This window comes from Thunnus maccoyii, chromosome 6, assembly GCF_910596095.1.
Source record: "Thunnus maccoyii chromosome 6, fThuMac1.1, whole genome shotgun sequence".
Lineage (NCBI taxonomy): Eukaryota > Metazoa > Chordata > Actinopteri > Scombriformes > Scombridae > Thunnus > Thunnus maccoyii.
Genome location: NC_056538.1, coordinates 31,555,766 through 31,570,816, shown reverse-complemented (window position 1 = coordinate 31,570,816; position 15,051 = coordinate 31,555,766). Strand labels below are relative to the sequence as shown.

Genomic DNA, 15,051 nt, shown 5'->3' with positions numbered 1-15,051 from the left:
TTAACGAAGAGGGGGAAAACAGTTTATTTTTGAGGGACAGGTTATTAAAAAGCTCTCCGGCCCAGCAGTGGAGGCAGGCAGGCAGGGCTGGCTGGTTCTGTTGGACCTCAGAGTCGGAACCAGAAATGCCACAAAGCACTTGACCCTCAGCACCATCACAGCCAGTCTGAGGAGCTTTAAATGACTTTGCAATAACTTTTTCGGGACTGAGATTCTTGGCAAATGCAGTCTGTTGAATGCTTGGCTGATGAATCATGAGGTTTGTTGGCAGCACAGATCTACATTTGTTGGGGGTTTAAAATAGTTATGACTTTGTTATTGTAGCATAGAGAAACTGTCTGAGTGGAGTGGGTAGCAGCATGATAAGAATATTTTAGAGAGTTGTTTTGGTCCTTTTTTAGGACAATTAGTTAATCATAATATAAAATACTAAATTCTTGTTACTTATTGGCAAGCCAAAACTCAATATGTAGCACCACAAAGATTAGATTTCAATTGAAAGTATGATTTACAACTGGTGTAGGCAGAGGGTAATTGGGTAATTTTGTCTAAATAGTGTGGTCCAATTGTAAGTAAATAGTAAGTAAAAATGAGAGAAAGAGAAACTTCAGTCTCCATGATCAAAAACTACTCTGTTTTTCCTCCTAGACTTATATATGGCAGCCCCCAAGGGTCAAAATTTGCATTCATGTCTCAAATAACTCAAATAATAAAGATGTTAATGAACTTTAATGGGTCATTTTTGATGCCTCATTGTTTCACGGCCATTAAGTAGCTTCGGTTTAAATGAGTGGAGGAATGAATGAGTGGATTTATTGATTTTTGAAGGTTGATTAAATTCAACAAAATACTGCCTTAGTTTATCTCTACAGTACCGACCAGTAACAGCCCCCGGGGGACCAGGCCCGCCCATAAAAACTGAACGCCCGGCCAGTTACTTTCCTCTGTACATTTATTCAAGTATATTACTTCAGTTTTGAGGTACTTGTACTACTACTAGTATTTTGGTTTTTTTAGTACATTTTGCACAAAATACTTAGTTAGAAAAATCAAAATTCTGAATGCAGAACTTTTAGTAGCATTTCTACATTTACTTAAGAAGATCTGACTACTTGCCTGATATTCATACACACTCGTCGACCCATTCAGATAGACTGTATCAGTCTGAATGGGGTATTGATAAGTTGGTTAGTAGTAAGTTAGCAAGTAGTGGTAGCACAAGTATGACTGTAGCTATTATAGTAATTGCAGTAGAAGTAGTAGTAGTGGGACAGTAGTAATAGTATTAATATTTCTTTTAGCTGTAGCAGTAGTAACATTTCATGAAATTTACAAAAGATCTGCAGTAAAAGCTGCGTAGTAGCTATCCACATGCTGGAATGTGTTTGCTGTGACACGCATATGTAACAAAAGCTTATTTAAAGGACCAGTGTGTAAGATTTAGTTGGATCTATTGGCAGAAATGGAATATAATATTCATAAGTATGTTTTAATTAGTGTATAATCATCTGAAAATAAGAATTGTTGTGTTTTTGTTACCTTAGAATGAGCCCTTTATATTTACATAAGCTGTAAACATGTTTATTTCTGCTGTTAAGTTGGGCATTTTAACATGGGGGTCTATGAGGATTGACTCGCTTTTAGAGCCTCAAATGGCCATTCCAGGAGCTGCAGTTTTGTTTAGTGTTTGTTCGGGGGCCAAAATTGGGGCAAAGTCTTATTTTGAAAGGCTAATTGCGGACTTCCTGTTGGATTTAGGATTTTGATCTCTCTACGACATTCCTACGAGCCGTGGTGGCCATTTTAGTTACATAGGTGGCGCTAGAGAGCACATTTTGGCACTTTGGGGGTTCATTTTTACATTTTATCAAATTTTTCACCAGACCTGATGTGCGTGCCAAATTTGGTGAGTTTTTGAGCATGTTTAGGGGGTCAAATTAAGGGTTTAAGTGGCATAATAATAAAGAAAGAAAGAAACAAACAAACACACGAAAAACCCTTTTGGGCTCAGTCCCTAATAAAGTGTGTAGTTCTTAAATAAATACAGTATGAGTGTAGTAAAAGTGACTTGAGTAACATGCAATATCACTGCAAAACATGCAGTGATATTGCTCATAGAAAGGATTCAGGTATAGTATTCGTACCTGAAAGGCTCCCTCTGATATGCTGTGCAGCTGGTTGTTGGCCAGGATGAGGTGCCGCAGGTTAACCAGACCCTGGAAATGGGAGTCGTCCAGGGTGGTGAGGCGGTTGGCGTCCAGGTGGAGAGCGTGGAGATCCTGGAGGTCAGCGAAGGCGTAAGGCCGGATCTGACTGATGGTGTTTCTGCTCAGGGTCAGATGTATCTAGACGTGCGGAGAAACATTTAAAGAAAACATTTGTCAACTAAGTTATCCAATTTCTATTCTTTTTAAAGCTCCACGATTTAATTTCATGCCAGCAATAATTTAGTAAGGTTTCACTTCTGTCAAATGGTGTACCATGTTTTAGAGTGACACTCTTTCTGTCCTCCTGTGCAGGGAGTTCAAAGGTCAGGGTTAGCTGATGAGCCACCACCCTCGAGATAATAGAGATTCAATGTTTCACTTAAGGACGGTTCAGCAGGTTGGACACTCAGGGCTGTGGGGATTAGACCGGCAGTCAGGTTACAGGATGGCCTTTAAACACCAAGCCACCCCATCACCCTTCATTAATAATAAAATTAGTAATTAATACTAGAGTACTGTGGGTCAGATGAGGCACTGGCTTACAGACAAATTGGTAAAAAATCTGGGGTTCATTAATAAATAATGCTATTAGAAAACACACCGCCAAGAGCAGGAGTTTGTAGGCTGTTAAATACTTCGACTGTACCAGGAATTCCAATAAGTGTGAAGATGCAAAAAAATATATTCTATTAACACCCAGCAAAGTTCAATCAACACCCACACATTTGTTAAACCTGTTTTTGGAGATGCACCGTGATCATCGGAGACATCTGTGGCCCTCTGTCACGCTTACCGCCAAATGATTAAAACCTCATTTCCCACGCTGCCTTGTGTGTGTGTGTGTGTGTGTGTGTGTGTGTGTGAGCAAACATCATCTGTGCTGTTGTGATCACACTGGAGAGGAAACTTATTTTTTCAAACGCAGAGGAAGTCTCCAGCTGTGGCGGGTAGTCTCTATTTGACGTTTAAACACCACAATGTTGGTATTTCTCTTTTTTTTGTGCTGTGTGCGCCTCCGTTCCATGATTGCAGTGGAATTAATTGGTGAAATCCGTAAGATTTGTGTTGGAAGGAGAAGATGTTCCTCATATTTTCTGCATTCAGTGTGGAATAAACATGAAAATTCTCCTCACAGTGTTGCTTTCAATTTCTTGTTCACATTTACCATTGTAAGGTGAGAGTGGCAGGAGCCTTTGTGTGCATTCTGTCCAGGAGAGAAAAAAAGGGTGTCTGAGCAGCGCCGAGAACAAGGAGATGTTATTCCAGGATATGAGCGTACTGTCTTGTGAGAGGCTGCATCCATCTCTCTTAATTGCAGCCGGTGTATGGAGTTATTGTCTGGTGAACGCTGCTCTCTGACTCTCTTCTTACAGAGATCTTACAGAGACGGCTCCAGGCTATAATATATTAAGACTCTCTGGACTTAGCAGTTAAGAGACTACTGTAAGATACCTTTGTATCTTTGTATGTATTTTTCTGACATTGATAATTCATCATGGAGCTACCTTGAACTGTGTTCGACTTATCAATCATTGGACTGATGGATTCAGAGCTTTCAGGGGGTCAGTGTATGTCTGTCTTAATAAACTGAATAGCATAGCCACTATTGTAAAGATGACTTGTTGAATTTCTTTCTCATATTAGCTTCTTATGTATATCTTTGAATGTATGCGTGAACCAATGAAATGCTTTTAAACAATATACGCATGATATGTGCAGATAGCTGATAGGACAATTGTCCCGGAGTATTAAAGGACATGTATCTTGTGGTTCGACGGAGATGGAAGACAGGCTTTGAGTTTTTGAGCTCTTCGGTGGATTTTTGATATTTTACCTCCTATTTTTTTTGTATTTTTGTACTTTTGCTTTTTTGCTGAATAAATCCAAGTAGATCATCTTGATCTTCTGAAAGACAGAAACCTCCTCTCATCTTTTGGGCTGCTAAACTCTACTCATCCAAGGTTTCTTTAATTATATTTCGATAAGGCCCCTTGCATATTAACTATTCTGTAATGTATTAATAGTGCTACTCTCAAGAGAAGCCCCAACATTAGATGGGTTAGGACAGAAGGAGTATTGCCTCAAACGAGAGGTGTACCTGCCCTGATGCCAGGGCTCTGTCAGATACTAACATACTTCTAGGAGGAGAAGAGACCTCTGTAACACACACTGATAATAATAATTTACTGTGTTCTTGTTATTATCTTATCAGGTGATTAGAGACACAGGAAGTTGGTACTCGTGCTCGCTCTCCCGGTGCGCTACTACATATGCATAAATCCTTGACAAAACCAAACAACCTAGCTGATGGGCAGGAGGTAGTGTAGTAGTCTTAGTAACTCGAGCCGCATTGCAGTACTTGTGAATGGTTAAATGGAACCAAACCAATGGGAACAGTTCTTCATTGGACCGTGGCCTAGGCTCCTAAGGAGTGTCCAGATTGTACTTTAGATTTTGGGGTCCATCAGAATCAGCTCACTGATATCCTCATCTGAGATATTCAATTTATTGTGATTAGAGAATACGCTCTACGACCTAAACTTACTAATTACAGTGAAAACAGTTTAATAATCCACTTAGTCCGACATGCGGAACAATAATTCTAGAGCTCAAGTTCCACCCGGATCGTTTTGGCAACGCACCACTTAGCTATAGCATGCTCACAGGTGTATGCTAGCTGGCTTAGCCAAGCTAGCCTGTTTATCCTGGTTTCCCTGTGGTGTCGCTGCTGTCAAAATGACAAACGAGAGACTCATAACACTGACTGAGTGCAACACTATTATTAAAATATCTATAGTAAAATGATACCACGTCTCTCCGTCACCCTGCCCTGTGATGGTTGGCTTTTCACTCCGCCATTGAGTGAAGCCATTCAGAAAAACAATAAACAGCACGTCGTAAGAACCAGTTCTGAGAAAGAAAAATGTATTTAAAAAATATGAAAGTAAAAGTAGTGGTTTGGTCCCTCTGACTGATATATTATTATATATGACATCATTAGATTATTATACTGAAGCATCAGTGTTAGAGCAGCATGTTACTGTTGTAGCTGCTGGAGGTGGAGCTAGTTTCAACTACTTTATATACAGTTAGACTATAAATCAGCATAAAACAGCTGTCAGCAGGTGTCCTGACTCCTTGCAGGAAACAGAAAGCTTGTTTAACTTTTCCACTGCAGCACAACTAAACTGTTTCGGTGGATTTTGTGTACCGTTACAACCCTACAAGTGATGGAATTTACTCTTTTCGTTGCTCAGCCTTCCTCACGTCCTTATGCTTCAGCGACAGATGTCCCACTACTATTTCACAGAATGCCTTTTGATAGTCTTTAGATAAATGATGTATACCTGCTGCTTACACCGGCATTTTACTGCAGGTGGAGATAACGGCAAGAATAGATATATCAGAATAGATATATTTAATATGGTCTTTAGGGCTTTGAGACAACAGCTTTAAAACAACCCTGTTGAAATAGAATGACACAACTCAGAACAACACACAAAAACAAATGTGTTTGTTGACTAGCTTGCTGGCAACCCAAACAAAAACAAAACGGCAAAACAGCAATAAATCAAGCAAAACAACAGCACAGTTGGATCACACTCTTATCAAAATGCTTGGCAGAAACTACTGGTTGTTCAAATCAAAGTGAACATGAATGGCTGCAAGGTAAAAAAAAAAAAACACACAAAAAAATCATGAGATTTATAGGAAAATGAGCTCTGACCAGGCTGGACATGTTGGCGAAGTCGCGGTGCCTCAGCGTCGTGATGAAGTTGTCCATCAGCCTGAGCTCGGCCGTCTGGCGGTCAATGTTGGGCGGGACGAAGAGGAGACCCGTCTTGGCACACAGCACCGTGTAGGACGGCAGCAGGTTCTGGCAGGTGCACCGTTTTGGACACAGCATGGAGGGAGAACAGGAGGGGAGGGAGGACAGGAGGACGAAGACGAGGAGGAGAAGGAGAGGGCGGACCAGCGAGGAGACGACATCCATGGTTACTCTCCTGCTGCAACAGAGAAAAGAGAAACGGAAGCAGAGGTCAGTTCACGCAGCTTGTTGCACATAACTCTCAATCCTTCAGAGGCCTGTAAATGACTTCCAGGGTTCAAATGTAAAAACTGAATGCTTCATCCAAGTCATCGCTCCTTGATTTGATTTGTAGATTCATCTTTCCCCCTTTAAAACTGTCACATACACTAACTCCACGGATGAAAATGATTCTTCACAGCAACAGTATAAGAGATAAAAGCTGCAGAATATGTGACATTGGCCACAGACACAGCCCTATAACATCGACTGTCCCTCACTGACTGGCTGACTGACTGACTGACTGACTGAGTGATGAAGTTACACCATTGGCTGGCCGGCCCAGTATTGGAGTTTCCTCATTGGCCATTGCTCTTTCAAAATAAATCAGGACAACCAACCTGCAGATACAAGAGATGTGACAGATCCATTTTTTTCCCCTGCCTACACAATGGCTAGCATCGTTAGCATAGCTGCACCGTGTTGTATGTAGCCCATACACTGTATAAATATAAGGTGTAGCCACGGTGTTTCCCATTTAACAGCACCATGCTGCGCGGGTGACAGGTGTGTTTACGGTGTTTGTGAGCTCTGGAAGATGTCACAGCACGGATATAACAGCTGACTTTTAGCCTTGCATGCTAACCCTACGTAAACATATGGATGAGACCATATGTTTACAGACATCTGCAGATAGAAACAGATGAAAGCAGAGGGGGTTAACAGATAATTAGATAATTAGTTAACAGATAATTAAAATCAATTAAGTTCTCAGTCAAATCAAACACCCAAAGATACGAGCGGAAAGTATTGTTCTTACAACTACATTTATAAGCTTTTTTTTAGACTCAAACATAGCTTAACCATATCATGTGATATGCTACTTCAGTACGTTACAGAAAATTGCCAATAAACATTTAATATCCAGGAATTCACATCATAGTCTTGTTTATATCTTATAACAACACAAAAATCCTTCCTGTATGAAAGATGAACAAAACGTATTATAATAAAAGCTTCATGAGAGAGGGGAGGCAGAGCAGGGAGTGACAGCAGCAGCAGAGAGAGCAAGAGAGGAAGGAGGAGGAGGAGGAGGAGGAGGAGGGGGGTAAACTGAAGGAGTTTTTCTTTTCTTGCTGAGTAAGTTGTCCTGGGAAAGTGAAAGTAAACAGTGCTTATATCATCAATTAAGCTCACTGCACTCTCATGATTACAATCTAAGCAGAACATTAAACAACACAAATTATGCTCTGCGTGGCTGTCTGTCTCACTTCATAAATTTCATAGATGTTTTTTTTTTTTTTTTTTGCATGAAAATGAGACTAAACCAACTTTCCAACCAAAGCAATAAAGGAATACATTTACATTGATATTGATTTCCTCTCCGTTCGCTTTGTACGTTCAGCTCAGTGCTGAGTGCTGAATAAATTCATACATACAAGGAGAAAAAGAACACACACACACACACACACACACACAGGCACACAAGCGGAATGACATATGCAAAAGAAAGACACACACTCACATTCACGCCTGTGTGTGCGTGTGGACTCCCACGTGTACACACCCTCTGAAAAGTCCCTCTGAGTTGATGCCGGATGACTGGAGGAAGGTCGATTGCAAATAACAGCGGAAAGAGACACAGTCTTTTATTTACTGTGCTGAAATATTCAAACTGTGCCTCGACTCCACTCGACTGCCGCGCGGCATACAGAACAGAACAGAACAGAACAGAACAGAACAGAACAGGAAGTCTGCGAATGTCCTCATAACAGCATAGAGTGCAGGATACGGAGCTAAATGTGAGGAAGTAAAAGGGGAGAGATGTAATGGAGATATGGGATAAATTCAGTAGGAAATTATCAGGAGAATTCAAAACCCAACACTGAAATGTCAATGGGTAATTGAGGAGTCTTCACGCGGTGGGAATGAGAGCACGGAAGATGTTCCGGCAATAAGGAACAACATCTGGAATTCACACATTTGTCACTTGAGTGAAAATATTTTAAACCTCACAGAATTTCAGTCGCATTCAAGGTGAAACGTTTTCACAATATAAAGGTTGAGCTTGCTTTTAGTGACTGAAGTATTTGATGTGACTGACAACCCAGATAGCATACAGTAGCGGACCACTTCAGGCGATGATGCGGCACTGCTGGCCTTCTTCTTCTGGCCCAGATGTAAAATAGTGTAAAAACATGGCCCAAATATCCCAAATCAAATGTGTGCGTGTTATGGCAAAGATGAGGTGCTCTCAGGTATGTGTATACTCTGGATGTGGGTCAGTTCTAGTTGATATACGGCTTGCTTGTGGCCCAGATCTGGGAAACAGGAGCGGTCTGCCCGACTGCCATCATTCCACACAGTATGTGGGCCAGATCTGGGCCAAAGCAATTTTGCTATCTAGGAATACTGTCATTGACTTGGGATTTTACACTTTGGTTGAAATAGGTATAGTCTGTGTCTGTCGTCACATGCTGAGTAGACCTGATGAAAACCTCCGAAAAACTGTGTTATTCTCAATAAAGCTTTTTTTCTTTTTGGAGCATCTATTCAGGTCGGTAGGCATCTTTTTTCTTTGAAATTGTTTTTGCCTTTTCACCAACACATCTGAGAGAATATCGGGACGAAGTAGACAACACGTGGGTGTCAGATGAATGTAATTCAGTAATTCTTTTCAAAGAGTCTCACATGTTCCCCTGAAGACATACTGTAAAACATGAAACTGACTTTTCAGAGAAGAATCAGCTCAGTCAAGCCTGAAAAAAACAAAAACAAACTACAAATGTAATTTCGGTCACTTCATTTTCCATCCATCTCTCCTAATTATTTCCACTTCTCACCTCACTGAGAGATACATTAGCATGTGGACAAATTAGCCCCCCGTGAGCTTCTGTCAGATTTGGAGGGATACCTGCTGGAGGGCTTTACGGTACCAAACAGGAGGAAGAGAGCGGGTGTGATTTTCTGGAACAATCTGAGAAAAAGCTTTTTTTCTGTTTCTGGTGATGGCAATTTGTGGAAGGAGTGAAAGGTTAATGGATGAATTACTTCCAACATATCTGTCCTGCTCCTCAAGAATAAGGTGGAGGAACTCGGGTGAAGAAACAGGAGCGGTAAAAGAGCCGACATCCATCACAGCTACGACTCTGATCAGCTGTACCTGCTGTAGTTTGCATGCAGTGAGTTATTAGTGACATTTCAAGTAGGCTCACTTTACACCTCAAAAATAAATTGTTGGTTTGTTTCCAACCCGTCTGATCATCTGACTACTCATATTTCATGACCACTTCACCGTGACCGCTTGTTCTTACAGATGTCACCATGTTCAACTTATAAAATTCATGTTATTATTGCCACTAGAAAATTATAATAAACCGGATTAACTCGACATCCACTGTGGCTGCTCCTGTCTTCACCAGGCTCAGTAATATCAGAAATTCTATGGACAAAAAAATTCATTTTCGAGTGGGTTCCATGGGGAGTATATAGGAAAAAAACAAGACTGGTTTTGTTTATTGCTTTATTCATTTAATCCCCTCTGCAACACTTTATGCTCATATTGAAACCAGAAAGCTCATAGTGAACTCAGGGACCTTCATCTATCATTGTAGATATAGTTAATAACTTCACAACATATATGGCTCTTGGTACAGTACATCATCTATATGTAATTTATATGTTAATGCTACATTTGTCCCCCATCGCTTCCATTGTAAGTGTATTATAAAGGGATCTTCTAATGGTCAGTATGAACAGGAGGAATGATTACAGCAAGAAAAAAACATGTTTCAATGTTCATTTTTCAATTTCAGCCGCGAGGGGTCTCCTCCTCTCCAAAAACAAACGTACACACAGATTAAAATCGTTAAAACACTAATTAAAGCTGTTTCACTTAAAAAAATCAATGTTTCTCCAATGATGTCCGGCGACCACTGGACTTCCTGGAGGGGCTGTTAGCCGAGCTGCTGCTAATGTAACTTAAGATCCAGACGTCAGATGACTAAAATCCTTCTTCCGGCTCAAAGATATAGTTAAAAACCACCTAAATTTATTATGAAAATGTGACTTAAAACTGAATAAAAGTCAATTTTTAACAGTTTGTGTGGAACAACCACAACACCGATGTATTATCTTGTATGTGTGTAAGTTACTCTTTGGTAGACGCCATTGTAGCGGACAAACACAGCGCCGCCGTATGCATCTTGTGCGTGTTTACTCTTTGGTAGAGGAGGTATGATGCCATTGACAGGCGACCAAATGAAACGGTCCGTTACTTTGATTAAATTACAGATTTCTCTGGGTTTGAAAACTGTTGGAAACATTTGGGATAATGTAAGTACAACTCAACAACATATATAACATAGGTCTAGTTGTTTTTAGACATTTTAATACGGAATAATTACACATTACACCTTTAAGGACAGATTTGTGAAAATATATAGATAATAGTAAACAATCAATAAGATAAGTTCTGACGTTGTGGATGAAACACTAAAACGTCTACTTTTATAAGATGATCTTTATTTAATTTTGCAGTAGACTTTAGGTGCAGTGTGATGCTGAGTCTCTTAGGAACACTAGTGCTCTGAGAAGAGATTTAATTTGTTCAGTCAGGCCGGCTCAGCGTGAGAAAATTGCAAAGCAGCTCTTTTTCAGACTACAGGCACTCCTCCATCTCTGTCGCCCTCTCCTCCGTCCCTTTCATCACTCTCTCCTTAACTGAAAGTGCTTCTCATTTCAATTGCATCGCTCCCTTTCTCTATCCCTCCACTTATCTTTTTTTTTTTTTTGCCTGTACCCTCCTGTCATCCCTCTTTTCCAATATGAGTTTGTCTTTCTCCTTAAACTCTTTTCAGCTGTTTCCTGTCATTCCTCTCTTCTCTGACGCACCCTCCCTTCATCCTTCTTCCCTCCCCATCCTACCATCGCTCTCTCTTCCTCTGTCTGAATCGCTGTCGTTATCCATCCCTCTGCATCTGTTTCTCAGTTCCTGTCTAGATAAGATTGTTTATTCCTCCATCTCTCCAAATAACTTCCATCTCCATCTTTTATTTTTCTATGCATCTCTCCCCCCGATCCTCTCTACTCCACCCATCTCTGCCCACTTCTATCTATCAAGTTTTCCTAATCATCATCTTCTTCTTATGTAAAAATAATGTGTCTAATAATACATATACGTGTTTTTTTCCCCCCACACATGATAATGAAATGACATCCATGTGCAATGTGTCATTTGTAAAATGGAGAGATCATTACATACATGAGATGATAATGAAACATATGATTGGAAGTTGACATGTTAATTTACACATCAATTGAGTTTCATGACTGGTGGAACAGCCTGTTAAATTAACACTGACTTCCAAACATACAGAGACACTAACGAGAGAATCAACGTTTTAATTTTTTGTGCTTGTCTCTGTTCTTTATTTCCATCCATTTATTTTTATCCATGAACACAAGCATTTATAACGGTGATATTTCACATTACACTTGAGTCACAGAACTAAGTATCTGTTTTTCTAAAAAAAAAAAAAAAAAAAAAAAAATGGATAGCCAGAATGGAAAGCACTGTATCCTGGCAATACAAGTAAAATAAAATATGTGTCATTTTGAATGAAAATCAGAAATTATAGGAAGAAACATCAATATAAACCAATAAAACAGGAGCAAGGTCATGTACTTTGCAGCTACCATCTTATTTGGATTAGGAAATAGAGCCGTAACTTGGGAAATGTGTTAAAAGTCTTTCATTTGAGTATTTTTTCATACAGATGGTTGAAAGAAAAACTTACAAACCAGCACTAAATGTTGTTAAATGACCTTCTGAGTTTGAGATGCTCATCTCTGTGACTTGAAAGTAATGCTACATGAGAGGCAAACATATAGACAGACGACCATTCATGCTCACATTCGCACCAACAGACAATTAAGAGTCACAAATTAACCCAACGTGCATGTCTTTACACTACGGGGGAGGGAACTGGAGCACCTGGAGAAATCTTTTGGAAATCACTGAACCTGGATAGAATAGTCACAATTAACGCTTGTGTGGTTCCAGACCTTTAAATCGATGCCCACACCTCTAACTGTTTTCACCGATTTAAATAGTTCTGGTGTTGTGCTCATTGACAGCTGACTGGAGAAACAACTGAGCCAATCAGAGCTTTGCGGGCAGGATTAAGAACGTGGACACCTGGTGAGATGTTTACAGCTGTACAGGTTGATGTGAGTTTACTTACAAAAAATAACAACTCTGCATTAACTGAATTTTTTTTGGCCTCTTGTTTTCAGTGGAAACAAGTTGTGAACACAGCACGACATATCATTCCCTTTTAAGTTGAGATGTTGAACATCTAGCAGTTAAAGAGAAACATTATCATTCATTTGGAGTCGTGTTTCTGTCCACCTGGTGAATATAAGTTCAGTATTTGCTCTCTTTTAGCTTTGCCTTTGCCTGCTGTCTACCAACTCCTGAGGGAAATATCTGGCTCTTTAGCTGCTAAATGCTCCACTATCTTCACCAGCTAGTCTACAGCTAACTGCCGTTTGCTGCTGAACAGGTAGTGTACAGTGGCTTTTTAGAGCTTTTTCTCTGAAAACAGCTGCCTGCTGCAGCCAAAAACAGCACTGCAGTGGCACTGAGTGAACCAAAACAGTAAAGTTGCAGCTGGATAGCTAAACAATGAGCTGAAACTTGCTATAAAGCTCTGTAAAGCTTAGGGGAGCTGCAGAGTTGCTGATAATTCTCTGTAGGTTCATCAATATGAGCTACGGCCAACACATTGCTGTACTGTCAGCTCATACATTGTTATTATGAAAAAAAGCAATTATAGCTGCTTTAAAGCAAAACATAAAAATTGCTCACAGGTGCTGAACAGGTAACACATAAAGACAAAATATAAGTCTTCCAAATAATCAACAAAACACGTTGTCTTGTAACTAACCTCCAAAATAAAAAAACAGCATAAGCACAAAACAAACTTACGGTTTTACGGTTAAGGTTTGGTTAGGTTTAGGCACAAACACAACTTTCCTCAGGTTGTGGAAACTTCAAGGTTAGGGTTAAACTCATTACTTTGTTAAGGTGACTTCCTTCTTTGCTCCCAAAGGACAAGTCATAATTCCCACTTTGTCTTTGTCACTTGACTGTAAACTAATGTCTGTTTCTGGGGTTAGGGTTAGGGTTAGGGTTAGGGCATTAGGGTTAGGGTTAATCGGTTGGGGTTACGTTTAGGGTTAGGGTTAGGTTTAGGGTTTAGGGTTTGGGGTTAGGGTTAGGTTGGCCTGATATCAGATGATGAAGAAATGGTCTACTGGCTTGAAGTGGATCATCTGACTGAGTGGACAACTACCTGGTCCTTAACACCAATAAAAACAAAAGAGATGATCATAAACTACAGAAGAACTAAGGACAGAGTGCACCTCCCCTTCCACATACATGGAGAGGTAGTGGAAAGTGTGGAAAACCTAAAGTTCCTTGGAGTCATCATGTCAAAACAGCTGACGTGAACCATCAACACCTCACAAACAAAGACTGTTCTTCCTCAGGAAGCTGAAACAGACAGACAGACAGACAGAAACTGCTGCTGAACTTCTACAGGGGCACAGTTGAAACCATCCTAACAAACTGCATTACGGTGTGGTATGAAGGCGGCTCCCACGACTGGACACCATCTATGCCAGCAGACTTGGAAAGAATTCAAGCAACATAATCAGAGACACCACTTACCCTGGCCACTCCCTGTTTGACCTGCTGCTGTCCGACAAACAGTTCAGAAACCAGAACAAACAGACTGAGGAACAGCTTTTACTCCACAGCTGTGGCTTCCAACACATCCCTCCCATGGATTGTGACTCACTCACACACACACACGTCCCTTTTGCACTGTGTCACATCCTGCCTGGACTTTGTTTTTTCTCTTGTTGTTCTCTTGGTTTTCTCTGTTTCCCTTGTGTGTTTCCTCCTGTGTTTATGTGCACGTCCTCTCACCTGCCCTGCATCACCCCTGTTAGCCCAGCCCTGCTCCTAGTGTCTTCCCCAGTTTATCAGCTCCCAGTCTGCCCATGTGTTGTGTCACCTGTTGTCTGATTACTTCAGTTCCTGTTTTATTTTGAAATGTTTTCTCCTTGTGTCTTGTTAGCTTTACTTCCTGGGTTTTCCCTACCTTTGTTGATTACCTCATGTCTTTGTTGAGTCGTCTGCATTTGTTCTTCGTTTATTTCCTGTGTTTCTGTCCCTTGTTCCTGTGTCTTAGTATCTTCAGTGTTCCTGCGTTTGTGGTCTTTGTTCCTGGTTCCTGTTCCCAGTGTCTCCAGTGACTTTATATTGTTCAATAACTATTCTGCATCGTATCCTGCCTGTCTGCCTGCTGTCTCTTGCGTTTGGGTCCCACCTTCTTCACTCATCTACCTGACACACTGCTGCTAGATCCTGGTGCTGCTTTTACTTATTTGTTTGTTTTTTTCTCTCCAGTTGTCTTGCTTTTATCTTCTTTTTTAAGTTAATTGTCCTGCTTTTTGACAAATGTTCATTCATATAAAGTCATTCATACACAAAAAAAAACACCAGAAGACACACACCAGTAAGCACAAACACAGTCACACCTACACACATTTGAGGGGCCTGTCAATTATTTCAGCTTATAGACTGAGATGAACAACAACAAATGGGCAGAAGGAAGGAAGTGAAATATGCTGAGAGATGGTCAAACTATAGGAGGAAGAGAGGAGAGGAGGGACAGAGAAGGAGGAGCACAACCAGGAAGAGGCGAGTATAAAGGATGGAGAGAGGGAGGAGAGGACGAAGAAGAG

General features: G+C 40.6%; 1 protein-coding gene across 1 annotated transcript in view; it reads right to left on the bottom strand.

Annotated features, from left to right (window-relative positions):
- si:cabz01090165.1 (uncharacterized protein LOC100333421 homolog) overlaps positions 1-14,066 on the bottom strand; it is a 74,875-nt gene extending 60,809 nt beyond the window's left edge. Inside the window, exons 1-3 of the mRNA XM_042414260.1 lie at positions 13,970-14,066; positions 5,935-6,214; positions 2,145-2,345 (exon numbers count right to left, since the gene is read on the bottom strand). Of these exons, the coding sequence (XP_042270194.1) occupies positions 2,145-2,345; positions 5,935-6,201 (468 nt within the window). The 5' untranslated portion in view covers positions 6,202-6,214; positions 13,970-14,066. The remainder of the gene's footprint in view (positions 1-2,144; positions 2,346-5,934; positions 6,215-13,969) is intronic.
- Positions 14,067-15,051: the final 985 nt, after the last annotated feature.